The following is a 25,202-nucleotide window of genomic DNA, read 5'->3' on the forward strand; positions in this document are numbered from 1 at the left end:
TTCACACTGCAACCATCAGAATTATTTCATCATTTAAATCAAGCAAATTTGAATTAAGAGCAGATTGTACACCCTGTATTAACAGCCATACCATACTGTCAGTTGTTGGATAACATTCTTGAGATAATTTCTTTTTGTCTACAAAACACAACAATAGCAATGGTTGAGGTTTTTAATTTATTATTTCTAGTTCCATAGAATTACAGAATTTAACACAACCGAAGGGGACCATTTGACCCATTGCACCAAATGGTCAGTATTTCCAAGTCCCCAGCTCTTTCCGCTCTTTCCTTTTCAGGTATGTAATCAATTTTCTTTTACAAGCTGTTATTGAATTTGCTTCCATCACCCTTTCGCCACTAATCCTGGGTCATAACAATTTTTTAGATGTATTATTGCCACTGTACAGAGCTTCCCAAGTTGTTCCACGGTCAAAATGGTTTCACTAAGCAATGTAATACTCGTTTTCCCTTACAGATGGCAGCATTGGCTGATGGTTTCAGACCACTGGAAAAGACTTGCAAAGATAATATTCTTGAAACAAGTTCTTTGAATGGAAAAAAATCCTATTTTAGGATTATTGTTCCTTCTCAGTGCCCCAGAGAGAGAGAATGGAGTCAGAATTTGGTTCACCCAGAAAACACTTGCAGGGTTCTGGGAATAAGCTAGCTGGAAATGTTATAGAGTTGTAGCGTCATACAGCACGGAAATAGGCCCTTCAGCCCAACCAGTTCATGCCAGCCAAGGTTCCCATCTAAACTAGTCCCATTTGTTCGCATTTGACCCATATCCCTCTGAACCTTTCCTATCCATGTACCTGTCCAACTACCTTTTAAATATTGTTGATGTACCTGCCTCACCCACTTCCTCTGGCAGCTCGTTCCATATATGCACCACCCTCTCGGTGAGAAAGGTTGCCCCTCACGTACCTATTAAATCTCTCCCCTCTCATCTTACACCTATGTCCTCTACTTCTTGATTCCCCAATGCTGGGAAAAAGTCTGTGCTCATTCACCCTATCTATGCCCCTCATGATTTTATACACCGCTATACTATCACCCCTAATTCTCCTACGGTCCAATGAATAAAGTCCTAGCCTGCCCAACCTCTTTCGACAACGCAGTCCCTTGAGTCTTGGCAACATTCTCGTGAATCTTGTTGCCCAAGGAAATAAGCAAATGCACTTTATTAAATGGAAAGATCTACAGGTAGATTTCTAGTTTTATGAGAAAAGCACTTGCAGTGCTGGAATGTGGGAAAGTTGTATAAAAGTTTCACGAAGTTTCACCTTGCAAAGTCGGGAGTTGGAGTGGGATTTGGAGCAGGAGCTTTGAAAAGAGGTGAGTCTCTGTGCATGTGCTTGTGAGTTTCACCTTGCAAGAGTCTAAAAGAGGCACATTTGCAAATTGTTAATAGTTGATTGGCTGATTAACAGCAGCGGATGAAAGGAAGGTAGGTATAAGTAGGGTGGCCATTGTTGGAGTGAGCCAGGATTAGAGTGGTGTACTTGAGGCTTTGGCGAGAGGAGGTGGAGGCTAAGTCTCTGGTAAGTTTGTTTCTTTCTTTGATTATTCCTTTTGTGCCAGGCTAGAGTAGTTAGAATGGCTCCAGGGTCAGTGGTGTGCTCATCTTGTGAGATACGAGCGTTCTGGGAGACCTCCGGTCTCCCTGATAGCTACATCTGCACAAGGTGCATCCAGCTGCAGCTCCTTACGGGTTGTGTTGGGGGAACTGGAGATGCAGCTGGATGACCTTTGGCTCCTAGGGGAGAACAATGAGTTCATAGATAAGAGCTACAAGGAGGCAGTTGCGCTGAAGCTGCAGGAGACAGGTAGCTGGGTGACTATCAGGAGAAGGAAGGAGAATAGTCAGGCAGTGCAGAGTACCTCTGTGGCTGTTCCCCTCAATAACAGCTATACCACTTTGGATACTGTAGGAGGAATGACCTACTGGAGAAAGCTGCAGTGACCAGGTCTCTGGCACTGAGTATGGTTGTGTGGTGCAGAAGGGAAGAGGAGAGTGGTAGTGATAGGGGATTCAATGGTAAGGGGGACAGACAGGAGATTCTGCGGATGTGAAAGAGACTCCCGGATGGTATGTTGCCTTCTGGTTGCCAGGGTCAGGGACATCTCAGATCGGGTCCACAGCATTCTGAAGGGGGAGGGTGAACAGCCAGAAACTGTGGTACATATTGGTACCAATGACATAGGTAGGAAAAGAGATGAGGTCCTGAAGAGTGACTATAGGGAGCTAGGTAGGAAGTGGAAAAGCAGGACCTCAAGGGTAGTAATCTCTGGATTGCTGCCTGTGCCATGCGCCAGTCAGGGTAAGAGTAGAATGATTTGGCAGATGAATGTGTGGCTGAGGAGTTGGTGAAGGGGGAAGGGTTTCAGATTTGTGGATCATTGGGATCTCTTCTGGGGAAGGTATGACCTGTACAAAAGGGATGGGTTACACCTGAACTGGAGGGGGACCAATATTCTTGCAGGCAGGTTTGCTAGAGCTGTTGGGGAGGGTTTAAACTAGTCTGCCAAGGGGATGGGAACCAGAGTGATAGGTCAGAGGTTGGTGCATCTAGTGTACAAGTAGATGCAGCGTGTAGAAAGACTGTGAAGAAGGATAGGCATTTGAAAGGGCAAAGTTGCAGTCAGTTGGATGGGCTGAAGTGTGGCTACTTTAATGCAAGAAGTATCCAGAATGGGTGATGAACTTAGAGCATGGGTCAGTACATGGAACTACGATGTGGTGGCCTTTACAGAGTCTTGGCTGTTACAAGGGCAGGAATGGCTGCTAGATATTCTGGTGTTTAGATGTTTCAAAAGGGACAGGGATGGAGGTAAAAGAGGTGGCGGAGTGGCTTTGCTGATCAGGGACAGTGTCACAGCTGTAGAAAGGGAGGATGTCCTGGAGGAATTGTCCACTGAGTCAGTGTGGGTGGAAGTCAGAAACAGGAAGGGAGCGATCACTCTATTGGGAGTATTCTACAGACCCCCCAATAGCAACAGAGATACTGAGGAGCAGATTGGGAGGCAGATTTTGAAAAGGTGTAAAAATAACAGGGTTGCATCATGGGTGATTTCAGCTTCCCTAACATTGATTAGCACCTCATAGTGTAAAGGGGATAGATTGGGTAGAGTTTGTTAGTGTCCAGGCAGGATTCCTGACAGGCTGACTAGAGGAGAGGCCATTCTGGACCTGGTACTAGGCAATGAGCCTGATCAGGGTTCAGACCTCTTGGTGGGAGAGCATTTTGGAGGCAGTGACCATAACTCCTTGATCTTTACCATAGCTTTGGAGAGGGATAGAAGCAGATGACATGGGAAAGTATTTAATTGGGGGAGGGGGAATTATGATGCTATTAGGCAGGAACTTGGGAGTGTAAATTGGGAACAGATGTTCTTGGGGAAGTGCACAATGGAAATGTGGAGGTGGTTTAGGGACTACTTGCATGGTATTTTGGATAGGTTTGTCCCATTGAGGCAGGGTAAGGATGGCAGAGTGAAGCAACCGTGGTTGACAAGAGACATAGAATATCTCGTCAAGAGGAAGAAAGAAGCTTGCCTAAGGTTTAGAAAGTAAGGATCAGACAGGGCTCTAGAGTTACAAGGTAGCCAGGAGAAAGCTTAAGAATGGACTTAGGAGAACTAGAAGGGGGTATGAGAAGGCCTTGGCAAGTAGGATTAAGGAAAATCTCAAGGTGTTCTACACATGCGTGAAGAATAGGAGGATGACTAGAGTGAGGGTAAGACCAATTGGGGATATAAGAGGAAACATTGCCTGGGGAGGTCCTTAATGAATTCTTTGCTTCAGTACTCACCAGAGAGAGAGACCTTGACATTCAAGGATGGCATACAACAGACTGATATGCTAGAGCATGTTGATGTGAGGAAAGAGGATGTGCTGGAACTTTTGAAAAACATTAGGATAGATAAGTCACCGGGGCCAGATGGGATATATCCAAGGTTATTAGAGGAAGTGAGGGAAGAGATTACTTTGTCTTTGGTGATGATTTTTGTGTCCTCACTGACCACAGGAGTAGTGTAAAATGATTGGAGGGTGGCAAATGTTGTTCCTTTGTTCATGAAAGGGAGAAGGGATAACCTTGGGAATTACAGACCAGTGAGTCTTACTTCAGTGGTGGCCAAATTACTGGAGAAGATTCTTAGAGGCAGCATTTATGGGCATTTGGAGAAGCATAGGCTGACTAGGAACAGTCAGTATGACTTTGAGGAGAAAGTCATGCCTCAAGAACCTGTGAATTCTTTGAGGATGTGACAAAGTACATTGACGAAGGTAGAGCAGTGGATGTGGTGTACATAAATTTTAGCAAGGCATTTGATAAGGTTCCTCATGGAAGTCTCATTCAGAAAGTCAAGAGGCATGGGATCTAGGGAAACTTGGCTGTATGGATTCAGAATTAGCTCACCCACAGAAGACAGAAGGTGGTTGTAGATGGAGTGTATTCTGCCTGGAGGTCAGTGAACAGTGGTGTTCTGCGGGGATCTGTTCTGGGACCCCTGCTCTTTGTGATTTTTATAAATGACTTGGATGAGGATGTGGAAGAGTGGGTTAGTAAGTTTGCAGATGACATGAAGGTTGGTGGTGTAGTAGATAGGGCTGAGCAGTGGCAGATGGAGTTCAACCCAGAAAAGTGTGAAGTGATACACTTTGGAAGATCAAATTTGAAGGCAGAATACAAGGTTATTGGCAGGACTCTTAGCAGTGTGGAGGAACAGAGGGATCTTGAGGTCCACATCCATAGATTGCTCAAGGTTGCCATGCAGGTTGATAGGGTTGTTAAGAAGGTGTATGGTGTGTTGGCCTTCATTAGTCGGGGTATTGAGTTCCAGAGCCACAAGGTAATGTTGCAACTCTATAAAACTCTGGTCAGACCACACTTGGAGTATTGTGTTCAGTTCTGGTTGCATCCTTATAGGAAGGATGTGGAAGCTTTAGAGAGGGTGAAGAGGAGATTTACCAGGATGCTGCCTGGATTGAAGAGCATGACTTATGAGGATAGTTTGAGTGAGCTAGGGCTTTTCTCTTTAAAGAGGTGGAGGATGAGAGGTGATTTGATGGAGGTATACAAGATGAAAAGAGGGATAGATTGAATGGACAGTCAGACTTTTTCTCTGGGCGAAAATGTCTAATATGAGGGGGCATAATTTTAAGGTGATTGGAGGAAGGCATAGGGGGAATGTCAGAGGTAAGTTTTTTTTTCACACAGGATGCATGGAATCCACTGCTGGCAGAGGTGGTGGAGGCAGATACATTAGGGACACTTAAAAGACCCTTAGATAAGTACATGAATGATAGAAAACTGGATGGCTATGTAGGAGGGAAGGGTTAGATAGATCTTAGAGCAGGATAAAATATCAGCACAACATTGTGGGCCAAAGGGCCTGTACTGTAATGTTCTATGCCCTTAAAAGGGTAGACATTGTGTTTCCTGTGGTTATAGGGAAGTTTCTGTTGGAAGTCAAATGGGCATTGGTGGAGACAGAAGAAAAAAAATAGAAGCTGGATAGGCTCAAACTTGCTCCACCATTCATTAAGACAATGGCTGATCTGATATCAGCCTCAACTCCACTTCCCTGTCCATTCACCATAACCCCTCATCCCCAAAAGTCAGCCTTGGATGCATTCAATGACTCAGTGTTCACAGGTCTCTAGTAAAGGAATTCAAAGATTCATGACCCTTGAGAGAAAATATTCCTTTCCATCTCCAATTTAAATTATCAAGCCTTTCTTTTGAAGTAATGTCTGCTAATTCTAGATTCCTCCATGAGGGGAAACATGTGAGGAAACATCCTCTCAGCACCCACCCTGCCAAGTCCCCTCAGAATCTGTAATACTTCAAAGTTCACCCCTCATTTTTTTTAGAAACTCCAAGGAATATAGGAGAAACCTACTCAATCTCTCCTCATTTCAACTCTTTTACCCAAGGGATCAACCTAATGAATGTTCTCCTAAATATTGATCAAGCGTAACCAGAGCATGCTGAAAGGACTGCTTCCTTTGGAATGCTGAAAGAGGAAATGGAACACTCTTTCTGGTTATGGCATCATGTTGCAAGTGACAGAAATTGCAGAGGCTGATGTACTTCAGAAACCCCAGGTTAAATGGGGACAAGATCAGGAACAAAACAAAATCATGTCTGAATGGCATTTGTGAACAGCTAGTTGTCCATTACAGATCATCCACAGGTAACGGCACTGTTTGTAGCCAGAACAGATCACAAGTCAGTAAAGTGGCTGCAAATTGAGTTCCCAACAGCAGAAGATGCCTGCAGCCTCGCAGCAACTGCGAAGTCTATACCACCAGCCTCCAAATGCTTGTTTGTCTGTATGGGCTGCAGATAAATTGGGCGTTCCTATCCTGGATAGGACCTGTATTGTGAGATCCCTGGTATGGCAAAGCATGAGCTATGTTCCCATTCTCCAGTCATACGTCTGTTTCCTATTTTAACACTTAGAATGATAGAATCATGGAATTGTTACAACACAATGACACTCATAGCAAAGTACTTGCCAGTCCCATTTCCCTTGCTTTTTCCTCTATGGCTCTATTGATGTCAAGTGGATTCCATTTTGAAGGTTGTGATTGATTCTGCTTCTGCCACTTCTACAGGTGGCAAACTCCTGACAATATAAAAGGGCTTTTCTTCACATCTGCCTTGTGATTTTAGTCCAGAATTTTAAACCTGTGTCCCTGGTCCTTGAAACATCTGTAACTATGAATCCTATCTAAACCAACCATGATCTTGAACACTTCTATCAAACCCCACTCAACCTTCTTCCAAGGAGAAAGACTTAATATGTGGAGAATTAGTACTTAGCTTACAACAAATATATCCTGGAATGGGCAGGTTGCCTTATGAGGAAAGTTTGGAGATTAGAGATAATCCCTTGTTCTGTCCATTCATTGGCCAGCTTCTCTGCAATTTAAAACCAATTAGTTTTATCTTTCCAAGTTCTGATGAAGGGTCTTTAACTCTGTTTCTCCTTCCACAGATGCTGCCTGATTTGCTGAGTGTTTCCAGTATTTACAGTTTTAAAATTTGTCAATGTCAGGTTGGGAGGTTGTGACTACAGGTCATCCCTGGGTTATGAACACCTGACTTATGGACTCTCTGTATACAAACAAGCTCCCATAATATTATTAAATTCAAAAGTCTGATGTATGTACATATGTTCCTTCCTACAGATGGCAGAACCAGTCTCCTCTCTTCACTTTTAGTAATTATTAGTCTTGTGTGCTTTTGATGCCATTCATTACAATACCATGGAGGTATGGTTACTATATTGAATGATTTTAGTGTATTTTCCAACAAATGGACAAAATTGACTCGTGGATATCTATAAAAATGGAAGCCATTTGTTATCTGGGAAAAGCCTGTAGTGGGGTGTTGCAGAGATCATTGCTGTGACTCCAGCTACTCACGATCTATATCCTCATCTTGGATGAGGGGATCAAGTATGATATTTTAATGTACTTAGCTAGGTAAGAGGGATGCAGGATGCTTCATGGGATATAGACAGACAAAGTGAATGGGCAGGGACTTGGCAGATATGATACATCACAATTGTGTGATACATCTTGGTAGAAAAATTAGAATGCTGACTGTTGCTGATGGTCCTGAAGAAAACTGACATTTAGCTGCTCCCAGGAAGTATGCCCTACATTACAGCCATGACTTTAAAAGTTCTTCACCAGCTGTAAGACACTTTGGGGACACAAAACCTGCTATATAAATTCAGGTGTTCCTCCTTTACGTCTCCAAGTGATTTTACTCAATGCTTTGTCTCCATTAGTCCACTTCCTGAGACTTTTCCCTTCATTTCTCATCACTCATCCTTTCCTCCCCTATTGCTCAGCCTTCCATTGCCTGATACAGTGTGCCCCATTTAACATTGGTGTTGGTATTAATGCAACTTACCTAGAATATGGAGCAGACACATGTCATATATCCATGTCAAATTCAGATTCTGAAAGTTGCTTCCATTGACTTCAATGTGTTCAATGTCCATGTGTTTCCATATTGCCTGTGTTTAGCACATGCAACTGAACACCCATTTCTAGCCTGAAGGAATTTTTAAGAATAGTCTTAATTGTTCTATTAAAAATATAAATATTTCATTCTCTCTTTTACTTTGGTACAATGAGCTTTTTGACTCATTTTGGTTGGTTGATCATATGGCTCAATTGTATGACTGTATTGTTTAACTAAATGATTGCATTTGTTAACTCTTTTAAAGTGGCATTGCAGTCTTTTAACCTCAGAATGAACTATGGTATTAGAGAAGGTAAGATGGGGAAATATGAAAATTTTGATCATTTTGCCTGAGGTCCAAGGGGGAGATTTAAATCCACTACCCTGCACCCCCCCCCCACACCCCCCCCCCCAGACAGAATGTAGGGTGTTAGGAGTTAATAGGAGCTATACAGAGATAGGATCAACTTGATCTAGTAGGTAAATGCTTTTTTACTACACTGTTTGAGAACCAGGATAACCTGGTGTCACAGAGACAAGAAATTCTGCAGATGCTGGAATCTGGAGCAATACACAAAGTGCTGGAGGAACTCAGCAGGTCAGGCAGCATCTGTGGAGGGAAATAAACAGGTGACTTTTCAGCTGAGACCCTTCATCAGGACTGGAAAGGAAGAGGGCAGAAGCCAGAATAAGAAGGTGGGGGGAGAGGGAAGAGCACATGCAGGCAGGGGATAGCTGAGTTCAGGTGATAGACGAGTCCAGGTGAGGGGGGAAGGTAGGTGGGTGGGGGAGGGGGAGAAGATGTAGTAAGCTGAGAGGTGAAGAGGCAAAGGGCTGAAGAAGGAATCCGGTAGGAGAGGGCAGTGGACTGTGGAATAAAGGATGGGGGAGGGGAGCCTGGTGTCATGGCCCCTTAAGCAAACATTTTACTCCAATAACTAACCCACCCCGCTCCCACACTTCACCAATACCCCCATCCCAAACCTGAGATCCCAATCCTTATGGATTGTAAAAAATACCTCCAACCCCAATTCAACTTCAGATCATTCCTTCTTGTTGGGTCTATTTATGCTCTTCCACCTGCAGACTTGTGCCATAAGCTTTCACAGTCCAGTATCTGTCAAAGCAGCTGACTGCAGGAGAGAAAGTTGTATATGACGACTGACAATGAGGTTTTGCCGTTAAGTTCAGCAGTACCTCCATGTTCCCAGGTTTTCCTGATATCTCCCATGCAACATGCTCTACTACTTCCTCCCCGCTCCCTATATAGAGAAGCCTTGCTCTGATTTGCAGGTTCAAATGTACATTTAAGCATCACTTTCCGAATAAGAGTTGCGGGAGTGAACACCGAGCGATGAGTTTATGACCATTTGAGATCTTTGAATCCAGCACAGACTAGGAGAGTCAAGTCTTGGATCTTCCACATCTATTTGGTACAATCCTTTGTTTTGGACTTACCACTGGTGTTCAAGTATGTTAATAAGGAACTTTGGACTGACAAAAGGAGTTTCTTTACAGGTTAAGACAGCATAGGACCAGTGGAAAACTCTTAATTAAATATAAGAGAAAATAATTTATCTTTTATCTATCTTCTTTATCTTTATTAGTCACATGTACATCGAAACACACAGTGAAGTACATCTTTTTGCGTTGTGTTCTGGGGGCAGCCTGCAAGTGTTGTCACGCTTCCGGCGCCAACATAGCATGCCCACAACTTCCTAACCTGTATGTCTTTGGAATGTGGGAGGAAACCAGAACACCTGGGGGAAACCCACACACACAAGGAGAACTCCTTACAGACAGTGGCTGGATTTGAACCCAGGCGGCTGGCGCTGTAAAGCATTACGTTAAATTGACTAGAGTTATAGAGCCATACAGCAGACAGGCCCCTTGGCCCATTGAGTCATGCACCAGTTTACACCTATCCTACGTTAATCCCATTTCATTCTTTCCACACCCTAGATTCTACCAATCAGCTACACACCAGTGGCAATTTACAGTGGCCAATTAACCTACTGACCTGCATGTCTTTGGGAGGAAAATGGAGCACCCAGGGGAACCCCACTTCTCAGGACAACTTACAAACTCCACGCACTCAGCACTAGAGGTCAGGATTGAACCTGGGTCTCTGGAGCTGTAAGTCATTGGCTCTACAGGCTGCATCCCTGCTTAGGTTGTAGAAATTTGATTTATAGAAATCTGAGGCTATCTCATTTTATTTTTAAAATGGTATCATGCAGTTGTTTCATAGATTCCTCTCCATCTGCCTGCTGCAATATTTCTTCCTTTAGGTGAAAGAAAACCCAACTACTATTTGTAAAAATGTAAATCATAAGTCTGTTTGATATTGGAAAATGGTCTCCTTTGAAGTTGGGGTTATTAACTGTGGGTAGTCTGTGCAAGTGGCTGCCTGTCCAAACTCTCCCTCTTTCAAGGCTTGATATTGGTAAGTGGCCATACATGCAGTCTGTCTGATTGTCAACCTGGCTCGGTGACTGCTGTACTGCAAAATTACTTCACAACCTCTGGTTTTTCAGGTTTTCCCATAAAACATACTACAGCATTCCCCCCCGTCATTCCCAGACACAGATATCAGTTGTTTTTAAATTAATACTTCTGAAAGAAGTAGTAGCATTATACAAAATATAACTTTATTAATTCAATTGTAAATTAGCATGTGTACACATCACAATAGCATAGCATCTCCTCAAAATATATGACATATTTTACATCAATGGCTATTTCCTTTTGGAGTATGCATTGAAGTACTAGTGAAGTGTGTATGGAGTTCTGCCATCAAGTAATACATCAGAATCATTATGTGAACAATTCAGACAGTTACTTAAATAAAATGTTTATAATCCTCTTACAGAAGAAAATTTGTTGCATGTACATCAGTGGTGTTCATTGAGAGTGTGCTGGCGTGGACACTGAATTAAGAAAACTTGCTGCTTTTAAAAGGTATAAGTGACATCCTTTATATGTCACACAGCCGAACAAGCACAATAGAGGACCCATGCTCCTTGATGTGTACTGAAAGTTGCATAAGTAAATTGCAGAGCACCTATGGTAGCTTAAACTGATTATATTCTAGCTATACATGGAACAGCATCTTAATTGATGTATTACAAACTTAAATGCTTCAACTGAATACAAATCTTCGAAAGCTCAGACATTTTGTTGCCAATTCGAGAGTCATTACCTTATAGAATTTGCTTCCTGTGATTTCAAAGGGTTACACACATTTTACTATGTACAAAATTCAACAAATGTAGTTCTTATAAACACAAATTTATTAAGCATTGTTTTATTTAAAACAAGTAATTTCTTTCACAATATATTCTATGTCCAACTTGCTCTGTCTGAATTTTGGGATGAAGATATTAAGTTGCCTTTTCACTAATGCTGTCTGACTCTATAGGTCCTGCTGTTTCAGATTATTGGTATTTGCCATCTTTCCAATCACCTACACTACAGTACTTGGTATTCTCAACAGATGAATGGCATGATGGGGAAAGCAGGATGGCATTTATTTCTCTTAACTTCAGAGGCAACAAGCTTCTTGGAACACTTAGTCATGCTGTGAGATTGCTGACTGTAAAACCTCCTCCTCATTCCAAGAAGATCAGATAATGGTTTGAAGAAATTAAACTGGTAACAACATTGGTGCATTCATTCATCTGAAAATGTAAGGAACCTCTTGTCTTTTAGGGTAATAAAATGACAGTTTTAAAGATGATGAGGATTATGTTGTAAATAGGCATTGTAACAGTCATCAGAGTGAGTTTGGTTATTGTACCCTGAGGCCCAAGCAACATGAAAACCTGTGAAGTCATCTGTGATTAATATTTTATCACTAGATGCATTTACTCTGATTTCTAAATGGACTTTGACCCATTCATTACTGATAGCATCTTGTGGCAGAACATCAATAGTGTACTGGCCTGAAACGTTATATTAACAAGCTGTCCATTTGGACACATGGGCATAAAGAAAAGCTTTTCATTGTTTTGTCAGTTTTCACACAGCTGTTTAATAGGTCTCCAAACAACTGTTCCCATATTTGGTAATCACTCCTTTATCAAGATGCACAAAATAGTCTTATATGTGTTTCAGCTTACAATCTCATCTTGGTCAGCTCTTCAGCATCTTTTAATTTTATTTTTATGGGATGAGGATGTTACTGCCAAGGCCAGCATTTATTACCCATCCCCATCGCCCTCGGGAAGGTGGTAGTGAGCCACCTCCTTTAACATCTGCAGTCCTTTTAGTGAAGGTACCATTCTGTTGGGTAGGGAGTTCCAGGATTTAGACCAAGTGACAATGAAGGAGGAACAATATATTTCAAGCACGATGTGTGTCTTGGAGGGAAACTGCAGATTGTGGCATTCCTGTGTACCTGGAATCACACGGATGTAGGTGGGAAGGGATTGAACCAGGAGGGAACAGGATAGTGTATAGGTATGAGGATATGAGCTCCGTGGGGCATTCCTCTGTACCTGTTGCCCTTGACTTTTAGTAATTAGAACTTGTTGGTTTGGGGGATGCTGTAGGAGCAGCCTTGGTGATTAGCTGCAGTTTGCAGTGCAGTCTGTGACAGTGGCTAGAGAGAAAGAGAATTGGTGGCAGTGATAAAAGGCGTGTGGAAGCAGGAGAAGACTATGTTTAAACTTTCAAAGGTTTAATTGCAGAATGTTAGGCCTACCAAGATAGGCCAACAGCACAGAGTAGCATGGCTGAGACAAGAAGTGCTGAGCTAGGTATCATGAGTAGATTAGACAACTTCAAGTGCTAATCCTTGCTTTCTTGTTCAACTCCTTTCTATCACCCTTGCATAGAGTCAGCATGTAGATTAGAAATAGGAACAGGGCATGGATTAGGGCATTTCAATGATATAGTGAAGAAGTGGGGGAGATTCTCTGATTATGACTGGATGTAAACAAGTAGAATCTGGGTGATATTTAATTTAGCCAATCCAAATCTGGTGATGAATATCTAAACTATCTGTATATCATTTGTTCTGACCTCCTTGCATCTGGATCAAAGTACAATGAAGATGAAAGGTTAATGTCTTTGCTGGGAACATGGGCAGCATGGGTTGACGTGAGGGAGTGATTGACCAGACTGATAGCTCCAGAAGAGTTCTTTCACAAAACCATATTTGAGAGCCATTTTCTGGATTCAGTAAACCCAAACAAACTCCCTGTACCACCCAGGTGATTGGCATCAAAGGTTTCTTGTCAAAAGTAGGGCAGTGTTTTTGTAGTGGAATCACTGTAGTCTTGAACAGAAACCAAGATGATGCACAAACTTATGATGGTGTCTGGAAATATCTGAAGCCCTACCACTCATCAGAAAAAGAACTGCTTAACATTCACACTGAGCCCACTTTTGAGTAGTTTAAATGCATTTATTCTTTCCCAATCTGCAACACACCCTTTCACTATATTACATTTCTGAAACATCAGGCTAGATGAAGGAGTTTCTCAGAAAATGGAGGTCTGAATGCATCGATCTTCATCCTGTCTACCCAATGACAACTCCAGTGGCTATTTTATATCTACACAGCTTTATAAATTTTTAGGTATGCTTGTGGTTAATAAATTACAGAACTTCACAAAATATATTCAACATTTCTCAGGCATCACCCAAAGAGAATTAGTAAGAATGGAAAGAGAGAACAGACAGGTGTATAAACATTGCTGATTTCTCTCTGAAAAGTCTGCTTTTACAAGGAGAACAAAGCTTTTTCCGTTGCATTTGGCCAAGGGCCAAGGATTTCTATCCCATATTATAAAACAATGAAGCAAACATTGCATCTTTGTTTCTCTCTTTTTGTCAGCCAACACTGTATAGTTTTACAACTAATGGAACATAACCTAAACTGAAAAAGCAGGTCTGCCATTATTGTCTAATAAAGAAGACCTTCAATATATTTCACCTTAACTGTACAAAATGATGTATTATGAACGTCAAGGCACAAAATAAAACAAAAGGCGAAGTTTAGAAAAAAACTCATGACACATTAGTCCCCATCTTCATATTTGAACAGCAATGTTTCATGTTCTGTTCATCGTTCACCGTTCAGTGCAGGGTCGTTCATCATCATGTTTGCATACACTTACTTTACTGTGGATACTTTGGAGCTTTTCTGCATGCTGATTATATCTCCACTGATTTGTTCAGGCTCAGTCTTGACAAAGATGTTCCTCATAGTGGACTGGAAGTTATTAGTGACAAAGCAGTAGACAATTGGATCCAAGCAGCTATTGAGGCTACTGAGGGTCACCGTGACGTGGTATACGATTAGGCTGATATGCAGCGGGATATCAGGGTTGATGTAGATCACAACCTGACGGATATGAAAGGGTGTGAAGCAGATCATGAAAATGACTAGGACAGTGACTAGAAGTTGGACAGCTCTCATACGCCGTTCTCTGCTCTGCTGCATTAAGTTTGGTTTGGCAAGGGCACACATGATCCTAATGGTGAAGACCGTGATGATCAGTAAAGGCAGAAAGTACTCAAATACTGTCAGAGCAAAGAGCTTAGACAGACAACAAGCAGCATACTTGATTGCAGTGGAAAGTATAGAGTAGGTGACAATAATGGCAAAGAGCCAGATAAAGACGCAAATCCCTTTGGCATAGTGGGGGTTCCTCCACTTGCGTGATGCTTCGACCTGGACGATGGCAAGGTACCTGTCTACACAGATACAGGTTAGGAACAGGATGCTGCAGTACATGTTCACAAAATAGCTGAAAATGTGCACAAATGAGCATGTCAAGCATTTGCCACCACTGCAATACATTATTATCCTGGTCGGTAAGGAGAAACCCACCATCAAATCCGTGATTACCAGGTTTATGGTGTAGATGACAGATGTTGTTTTAGTCTTGGTACGAAAACAGAAAACATACAATGCAACGCTGTTGAGGACAATGCCAACTACAAATATGAGAACATTAATTATCATCAAGGCGAGCCACAGACTGTAGTAATCATTGTAAAGAGCTTCATCGAGATGCGCAAGTTTATGTAGATAGGGCTCCTTGTGGGTGTGGGTTTCATTGCTATGGCCACTTATGGATATGTTGGCAAGATTTTGTTCAACTGTTGCAGTCTGCATGCTGAACTTTTGGTTGACCTGTAACAAGAAAAAAAACATAATTTTAGTGAAATTAGAAATTAACTGGAATGAGCTGCCAAAGGAGGTGGTTGCGGCAGGTACAATAACAACATTTAAAAGGCCCCTGGATAGGTACATGAATCAGAAAGGTTTAGAGGGATATGTGCCAAATGAAGGCAAACGGGACAAGCATATATGGGCATCTTGGTCGGTATGGATGAGTTGGACCAAAGGACCGGTTTTTGTGCTGTATTATTCTATGACTTTATGAATCTATAACTGAAGTTCTCCAAGTAATTTGCATCAAAGGGGGTAATTTTGACCTTTGCACACAGGGCAGGTTGTCTGTCCATCACAGCAATTAGCTCATCCTAATTCTATTGAGTGATTTGGTGAGTTCTCAGATCCACAGTTTTCTACCTGACTACTAAAGTTCAAAATTACCTCCAGTGGCCTCTTAGACATTCCATGTTTTTAGTTCTTTCACGGTAGTCTCTGTCTAGGCTGGTTTTTGTTGCCCTTCCTAATTACATTTGAACTAAATGGCTTGAGAGCAGTTAAAAATTTGTTACATTGCTGCATATCTGGGGTTTTATGTAGGCTATGTTAGGGAGCAGCAAGCCATAGTCAGACGGTATATAGTATAGTAACGATTGGTTTCATTAATACAAGCAAGAACCAGCCTTCAAGTTACTTTCATAAACTATGATTGGTTTTGAAATTGTAAGGACCGCTGCGTAAACAAATACCATCGCCTGTGAAGGGAGCAGCCTGCTGGCTCACTGCCGAAGGTCATTTAAGAGATATGCATTAGAAACTGACAATACTTGATCTGTCAATAGATACGAGCATAAAAGTAATCTGTTTAAGTATTGTGACAAAGCAAATGAGTCATTCTGGTATACATTGGCCCAATATACAGACAACAGAGCTAGGTTAATTGAAACACATCAAATCCTTGCCATGACAATAGCTATGATATCCACTGATAACGAGAAACAATAAATGAAGTTGGAGCCATTAAAACCAGGCATTAGAAGTGAGACACCCTGAGCTTTGCATCGTTGTATGACAGACAGGGGGATACAACAGATGAAAGGGGGCTCCGTGTCTCCAAATCTGGAATGAAATCATGGAGGTTCCAAACTGATTATTTTTCTAATTAGCACTTCAAACTTGGCCATAGTCATATTTGTTCTGTTGATCAATACTTGGACTCTCTGTGCATTCAAAGAGCCATGCCTCACAACACTGTGGTAAAAGAAGGATGTCTGGGTTTTGACCTCATAAGCTTATAGAATATTGACATGAATACTTTGACTCAACAAAGACATTTGAATATCCTTATCACTTATGATGTGCTCCCATTGTAAATGTATAATTCCATGGAATCATTTCTCTCCTATGTGAAACTGTATTTAATCACCTGTTATCTTCTTTGTAGCTAAAAAGTATAGGAACCTGATACAGTTTGAGTTGTTCCACCAGGTCTCCCTGTGTACTTGCTTGTGCTGAATAAAGAACAGTTGCATCTGCAGTTCTGGATTCTGAGAAGCCACACAGGACAGGCCAGGTGAGGATGCCAAATATTCTTGTCTAAAGGACATTAGTGAACAATTTTTTAATGACAGTCAAAATGTTTCATGGTCACCTCTTACAATGTTATCTTTTTAATTCCAGGTTATTTAATTACTTGAATTTAAATTCCCAAGTCGGGATGGTGGCATTTGAATTTATCCATCTGAAGCATCTCTTCTGAATTTTCATCCACAAGCCTCACTCTACTACATCTCTAAGAACCTAATCCCATTCCTCTAATCACTCCTCTACTCATGATATTCCAAGTGCACTCTTTTTTTCCCTCCATTCTAACACGAGGTGACTGTGAGTGAGGATATTGGGTGTGTATTCATTGGTAGGGCATGACCTGACCTGCAGTGCATGCTGGATTTCTGTTCCAGTGCTTCAGCCTTCTCTTATGTTGATAAATGACAGATCGAACAGACAGCCGTATATCTCAGTTTGCTGCCAGCCATAAGCTGGATGGGAGAGTAAGCAGTAAGGGTGGGAGCAAGGAATTGACAAAAACATGAATAGATTCAGTGGGTGGGCAAACTGTGACAGAGGGGAATTCAAGTGTTCGGATATCCACATTAGACCAAAGGAAGTAGGATCAGACAAAAAAACAACTAAGGGTTCTCCCAAACAAAAAGCAGCCATGAACACTAGAAATCACTAAAAGCTAATGGGGAGATACAAAAATAATTCAAAAAGGCAATAGAAAGGCGGCACGGTAGCGTAGCGGTTAGCGCAACGCTATTACAGCACCGGCGATCGGGGTTCGATTCCTGTCGCTGTCTGTAAGGAGTTTGTATGTTCTCCCGTGTCTGCGTGGGTTTCCTCCGGGTGCTCCGGTTTCCTCCCACATTCTAAAGACATACGGGTAGGTTAATTTGGGGGTTTAAAATGGGCGGCGCGGACTTGTTGGGCCAGAAGGGCCCGTTACCACGCTGTAAATAAAAGTTAAAAATTAAAAAAAATTATGAGGAATGATAATTTACAATGGAATGAAAATTAGGCTACTGCTGTATAAAGTTCCAGTGAAGCTACATCTGCAGTTTTGGATTCAATTTTGAGCACTAAGCCTTAGGGAGGATATTTTGGTCTTGGAGTTCATGCAGGATAAGTGTCAAGATATAAGAATAGGTTACACAGGTTAGTTTTGCATTGTCTTGGATGTAGAAAATAAAACAGTGACTTAATTGAGAAGAAGATTACAGCATTCAATAGGGTAGATTAAGAGGAAATACTTCTTCTGATGGGGAGACTCTAGGGCAAGAGGACATAGACCATTAGAGTTAAGACGGGTATGATGTTAGAAATAATTTCTTCACACAAATACAAATGCAAATCTTTAACTTACTTTCAAAAAACAGCTGAGGTAAATCAGTTGCAAATTTCAAAACTGAGATTGATTTTTCTTAGGCATGCAATTTAAGGGTTTATGGAGCAAGGTGGGGGGATGGAGTTAAGATTCAGATCAGTGATGGGTTAAATGAGTGGTGATAAAGCCAGAAGTGACTGAATGATCTACTTTTGTTTGTATGTTCCACTAAATCCCATTGACTTTTGATATTTTCGCAACTTCAAAAAAATCTAATTAAAATCAACCTGTCAACAGTGTCTTTGGCAAACTCATGTATTTATATTACATTTTTTTAGGTCTGACTGTTAACTGTAAATTGGCTTTATACAGTTTGTAATATTGATTCAAGATGGGAGATTGCAAGATTTGGTTCACAGCATTCTCATCCCTTGTATTATATGTATGAATACTAGGATGGTTATCAGACACTCCCTACATGGACTGCAAGCTGGGAATTTATAGGCTGCTGTGCCTTATGTTCTGCCGAGGAACTTCAGTCCATGGGTTATCAGATACTGGAAGCGGCAATGATTTTTAACCAGGATTACTGTTCTTTCCAATTGTCCTTTGCCCTGCAATCAATGAAAGGCAGCTTATAGATATGGTCAATATGTGCTATAGAGCAAAGAAATTGCCCCAGCATTTGCAATTTTTCTAACAGGGCTCCACTTAACAAATGCTCAGGACCACATTGATATTTGGGTGCTTTGGATTGCCAATCAGATTTTATTTGCCACAGCCAAAGTTTAGTTTGTTTTTTTTGGATTGAAAAGTTTTGTACATATCAAAATCCCAGACTTTCCTTAAAAGGAAATTTGATTGTCCATGTTGAATTTGAAGCACCATAGAAACTTAGGTGGTACAGTCTGTCTGAATCCATTGCTTCTGTTTACAACGTGTCTGCCTGCAGTAAATTCTCCCAGAGTAGATAGGGTTGCAGAATGTGACAGCTTAGCAAAAGCTAAGAGCTGAGATCCTTCAAATATAGGACCCTATAGTTCATTAAGTGAATATCTCTCTCTTTGTGGTGCCAAGACTTGCAGAGCAGACCTATAAATCCCTATCTGTGCTAAGTTTGTTAACATCAGCCAAAGCAGCAGTTGGAGGGTTTAAATGAGTCTCAGGAACACCCTACAATTTTTTTTTTTTGTTATCAAGATTTGTTCATGAAGAATGGACACAAATGATTTACAGGAGGAGACTGGTACTAGTGCACATTACTCCAGACTCGTCAGCACTTCCAAAGATAATAGGGTATAAATTACTCCAGAATGTCAGTTGTTTCTAGAGATATCAAGCTACAGAATCCCTCTAGAACTTTAACTGATTCCAGAGATAATTAGTTACAGAATTTTGCTGGAATTTCAGCACATCCCAGAAATATTGGGATATAGAATTACCTCAGAATTTCAACTCTTTCCTGCAATAGTACAGTGCAGAATTACTCCAGAACAAATCAGCATATATCTGGAATAAGGTCTGAAATCAGGTCCCACTTAACAATCTTGGCATGGTTCTGGGCCAGGAGGCACAAGAGACTGCAGATGCTGGAATCTGGAGCAACAAACAATCTGCTGGAAGAACTCAGTGGGTTAAGCAGCATCTGTGGGGAAGGGTGGAAGGTTGTGGGGAAGGAATTGTTGCCATTTTAGGTCGAAATCCTGCATTAGGACTCAATGTTCTGATGCAGGATTTTGACCAGAAATGTTGACAGTTCCTTTCTCCCTATAATGCTGCTTGATCTGCTGAGTTCCTTCAGCAGATTGTTTGTTGCTCAAGGTTCTGACCCATCTATTTAAATGAAATGAACCCCGTGCCTCTCCGACATCAACCCTGAGGCAAAGCTCAGAAATGGGTGGAAGATGTGGAGGTGATTTCTACTCACTCCACATGAATGCACGTTCAACAAATCAAACTATTTGGTTGTTGCTTAGGAGATGTAATCATGAAGAATACTGAAACAAAGTAAGGCTAGAGTAACATCTAACTTCCCAGAAGGCATAAAGCTGGCCTTAACTTCCTCACTTACTTATGTGAGGTGCCTTAAACTTATTTTGGGAAGAGTATCTATCTGTGCTATTGAGGCATTCAATGGGTGGAAGATGGGGCAAAATTATGATAGGCCTCACAATACCTAATGCATTTTTCACCAAACAGAGCAAAATTAGTCTGTTAAAACAGCACAATATGCCACTCTATGTACAGAATCTACTTGGAAAACTCATCAGTGAAACAGCAGTGAGGTTGCCTGACAAACACAGAATAATTTTTAAAGCAAAATCAGCTAGTGAAGGATGGCTACCCACAAATTATGTATGTAAAATCAGTTCCAGTTCTTCATGGTGGTACATTCTCCAGGTATGATTGACAAGAGGATCAGTCAGTCATCTCTGGGCATATTGGTGTGACCATTAGTAACCACTTTTAGGTGGCCAACAGGGATGCCTGAGAAATTGCTCAATTTAGTGAGGTAAGATGCCTTTCAGGCTTGTTTGAAGTTGGTCCAAAAACATTGTCCTCTTTGCATGCATTTAAAACCTTTGAAATGGAAACATTGAGGTCCATTTTCTAAAATGGAAAGGTAATTAGTGCAGGATAAACTATATAATAAATAAGATACATTTTATGAATGAGGGCTCCCTCTTCAAAGTTATCACTTTTTTCACACAAGTTACATCTCTTTTTGCAGTATTTCTATTTGCACTTAGTAAAACTTGACATTGACTTAAAGAACAAGTTGTAAAAATAACTACAAATTAAAATTGCTATTTGATTCCCAAGTAAAATAGACTTAAAATAAACACTTGAAATCATAAATGAATGTGCTTGCTTTGAGCTTGCAAATTTTTTGCATAAGTTCAAATGTGACAGTATGGTTTGGTTGACACTTCTGCCTCTGAATCTGAATCTTGTGAGTACAAATTTCACCCTACTATTTGGGCACATACCTTAGGCTGATATTTCAGTGCAATACTGAGCAAATGATTATTGTCCGAAAACCTTACCGTTGGACACCTGTCCAGAAACAACCATTGCCTTGTGGTGGGGGTAGGAGCATTGGTGTATGGAGTGCAAGTAAAGCTTCATTTTGGGGTGTCTATATCTGATTAGAAAATTATATAAAATTGTTTTAAGCTGGCCCTAAATATGCACAGACATAACCATGGAATGGCATGTAGTCATTAGAAATAAAGTTGGCAAATTAGATTAATATAACTGTAATACCAAAAAGTGGTCTTTATTGTTTTCAACAACATCTATCCTCATACAGGAACAAAAGCACACAAAAAAATAGGAGCAGGGGTAGTCCACCAGGCCCCTCAAGCTTGTCTTGCCGTTCAATATGATCATTGCTGATCTATGCTGGTCTAAACACCTCATCTATGCCAGTTTCCCATAGCCCTCAATTCCCTGATCTTTCAAATACTTACTTATTTCCATCTTAAATATTTCTAATGATCTAGCCTCCCTCCACCACCATCTGGGGCAGATAATTCCAGAGATTCACTAACTTAGTTTCCTCCAGAGGAAATTGTGATAATTCCAGACACAAGAGATTCAGCAGATGCTGGAAATCTGGAGCAACACACACAAAATAGTGGAGGAACTCAGCAGGTCAGGTAGCAGCTATGGAGGGAATAAACAGTCGACGATTCGAGTCAAGACCCTTCATCAGGACTCGGTCTCTTTTGATGAGGTAATTCCAGTAATTCTATAATTTCGATAATTATGGAATGGTAATTCCATCATTCCAGTCTATTCTGTATCAAAGCCTGAGGAAATTCTACCTTCTCTTTCTCCAAACCTCTTCCTTGGGCCATGCAAACCTTAACTCTACATTGTGCTTTTACTGCATCCATCTCAACTGTTTCATCTTGACTTCTCCTTCTTGATCCCATTCTATCCAAATATTGCTACCTTCTTCTATAAATTTTTAAGGGCCTTTAGTTTTCATCACCCATCCTTGTCTATTGCATTTGGTACTTGCAATGTGGCCTTCTCTACATCGGCGAGACCAAGCGCAGACCAGGTGACTGGTTTGCAGGGCACCTCCACTCTGTCCACAACAGCCATCCTGAGCTCCTGGTTGCACGCCATCTCATCTCCCCTTTCCATTCCCACACTGACCTGTCCGTCCTCAGTGTTCTGCACTGCCAGGGTGATGCCCAACGCAAACCAGAGGAACAACCGCTCATATTCCTCCTGGGTAGTCTACAACATGGTAGTGTGAACATTGAATTTTCCCACTTCAGGTAACCCTTACCTCCTGTATTCCACCCTCTCTCTTTTGATCCACTTCCGGTCCTCTCAGTTTTGTTCCCTTTCCCATACACCCTCACCAGCCCCCATCAGCCATTTTTGTCCCCCTTCCCTCCCTGGTTGCATCCACCCACCATCTATTTCCATCTATCCTTCATTTCTTCCTAAATGGTTCCCATTACCACCTTCTTTACTTATCAGATTTCAGCGTTCGTATCGTCTGTGTCCTGGCTTGTCACCCTCCAGCCTCTGCCTCCACCTTCACCCTACCTGCTCCACCTGCCCCCTTTTTCCCCTGTCTGTTTCCACTTATCACTCACCTGCCTCTTTGTCTCAGTTCCACCTCTCCCCTTCTGCCCATCATCCCTCACCCCTCTCCCTCTCCTCTCTGTATCAGCTATTTTCCCACTCCACTTTCAGTCCTGATGCAAGGTTTCAACCCAAATGCTCACCCACCCCACAGGTGCTGCTTGACCCCCTGAGTTCCCCCTAACCCTAACATGCAGTCTTGTTTGTTGACATGATTTCATAAACTTATGTGGTCAGTTTAAAGACTTTAAATTTTGAATGCTGCCTCGCCAAGTGTGAAACATAGGTAGAAATATTCAACTAGAGTTTTTGGCATAGTAAGTAATGTTGGAAGCTTGTCTGTTGTTGGAACAGCTCTAATCTGCTCAGGAAATGCCTCGTTCCTGAGCAAATCGTTAGAATACTTAACCCAGTGTTATTCTGTTTGATGGAGCCAGTAGAGGCTGCTGATGCTAGAGCAAAAAAATGAGCTGCTGGAAGAACTCAATGGGTCAGGCAGCATCTGTGGAGGGAAATAGGCAGTTAGTGTCTCAGGTCCCTCCACAGATGCTGCCTCACCGCTGAGTTCCTCCAGCAGCTCGTATTTTGTTCCTCATTCTGTATCCCTTCAGGATACCTACCCTGAGACCGAAGTGAAAGAAAATATTTGCAAGTCTTTTATTAGGTTAACTTGGAAACCTGATATTAATGTAACTCTATGACATGGAAAACTGTCAAATTAAGCAAGTGCCAAATAAAGGAGGCACATCTCAAGACACAAATGTATATGAATGTCAATTCAGGGTGGGGGTCATTTGGTGAGAAGATGGCAAGATATCAAGTGAACTGCTGATTTATTATCACCAACTTTAAAATGCAGCATCAGTCCTATTCTGTTTAGAAAGGCAGAAGTCCAATAAAACATACAGAGCATATCCTCCATAACATTTAGACACTGGTAGGTGTAACTGCAGGGTAGATTTCCCAGCAGCTGCCACAAGTTTTGATTTGTTCCAGTTGTGTACAAGGCCCAGGGTCTCACAAAACAAACTTGTATCTATGCAAGTCCTGAAAATAGCACAAGAGGAGAATGGGCAACACGCCAGCTGTGTAAGTAAGTGGAACATTTTTGAACAATGCATTGTAACAGCGCAGATTAAGTATAAGGAGGATAGATCAGTACGTGAGGGAGAAAGAAGGATGTGTTGAATTTGTTAGGTGCGGTAGGATGGAAGGGGTCTTATACACAGCACAGCTACTGATGTAGATCAGTTGGACTGAATGGCTGCTTTTATGCTTGCAAGCTCTTCATAAAGTTAAAGAGGTTCAACAACACCAATGATTTTAAAGTATTAAAGCTAAAATGATTTAGTTGTTTCTAATTTGGTAAGTCACTAACGTATGTCTATGAAACTCAACAGTCAATGTCTCCCTTGTGGGATCATCCTATTTTAGCATGTAGATTGATTCCAGTGAAGAATTCAGGAGAAGCTTCTCAGCCAGAGAGTAATGAAATAGAATATTGAATTTACGGACATGGTAAATAGCATTGGCACATTTAAGCAAAGATGAAATAAGCACTCAAGGGAGAAAAGAATAGAAGGATTTGCTATGGGATTAAATATAAAGAGAGTTAGAGGAGGCACTAGTGGAGTATAAGCTCTGGCATGGACTTACTGAGTAAAATATTTTATAGTGCTTTATAATTGTATGTTATAATTCATAGTACAATAAAATTATGATAATCTGCTATCCCACTGTTCAGTAGTCCCAATGGTCTGGCATCTGGCTCACTGGATTCTGTTTCCTATGTCCCTTTAAACTCACAGGGGTCTTTTTTCTCATGTTCACTGAGTTCACTGGAATGTCAATTATACATCTGCGTAATATCTTTAAAAAAAAGTGTGTTGTGGTATTAATAGGAGTAACATCCAATAGTCTGGAAAATTTGCTAATCCGGTATCACTAAAGTCCCGATGGAGTTTTACTGTAGTTGTTCAGAGGTGACTACAGTTAATTGAATCCTATGGTAAAGCCAGGTTAGATAAGTGATCTGGTTAAACTGAGTGATTCAATTGACTGAACCAATGGATGTTAAGCTGTAGTAGAAGGTAGTACATTTAAACTGATGATAAATATAAAGCCTGATTGTATTTGATCTGGCCTGAGCTTGGACTCACTGTCAGTGATGGCCTCCTCCCACCCTTTCTCAGACGTAGAATGAAGAATTAGCAGGGTCATTGCCCTAAGAGGCATCCCACAAACCAGTGTAGGCTCTGAATGGCGAGTAGGCCTCAGCTTGCCACTGTCAAAAGGTTTTGAACAGTTTATAAATGTCTCTGATGGGGACACTTATCAACTATTCAAATAAATTAAAAAAAATATAAACATATACTTAACTGCATTTAGCTTTTTCTACAGGGTCAGTGGCCCCATTCAAATGACAGGGGCCATGATGAGTACATCAGCCAACCCTGGTGAAAAGCTGAAGGGCTGGATGTGAAATGAAGGGTTGAATATGCTGATATTTGACCTCAAGCTCGTTTTTAACCTCTAGGTTTGGCCAAGCATACATGGAAGTCTGATACATGGAACAGCTGAGCCAT

At 41.4% G+C, this 25,202-nt stretch overlaps 1 protein-coding gene across 2 annotated transcripts in view; it reads right to left on the minus strand.

The window, feature by feature from the left end:
- Window positions 1-10,789: 10,789 nt before the first annotated feature.
- Window positions 10,790-25,202, minus strand: part of LOC127574642 (G-protein coupled receptor 20-like) — a 39,150-nt gene continuing 24,737 nt past the window's right edge. For both annotated transcript variants that reach the window (XM_052023814.1, XM_052023813.1), the window contains one exon: window positions 10,790-15,140. In XM_052023814.1, coding sequence (XP_051879774.1) covers window positions 14,115-15,122 — 1,008 coding nt within the window. In that variant the 5' untranslated portion in view covers window positions 15,123-15,140 and the 3' untranslated portion in view covers window positions 10,790-14,114. The remainder of the gene's footprint in view (window positions 15,141-25,202) is intronic.

This window comes from Pristis pectinata, chromosome 9 (assembly GCF_009764475.1).
Source record: "Pristis pectinata isolate sPriPec2 chromosome 9, sPriPec2.1.pri, whole genome shotgun sequence".
Classification (NCBI taxonomy): Eukaryota; Metazoa; Chordata; class Chondrichthyes; order Rhinopristiformes; family Pristidae; genus Pristis; species Pristis pectinata.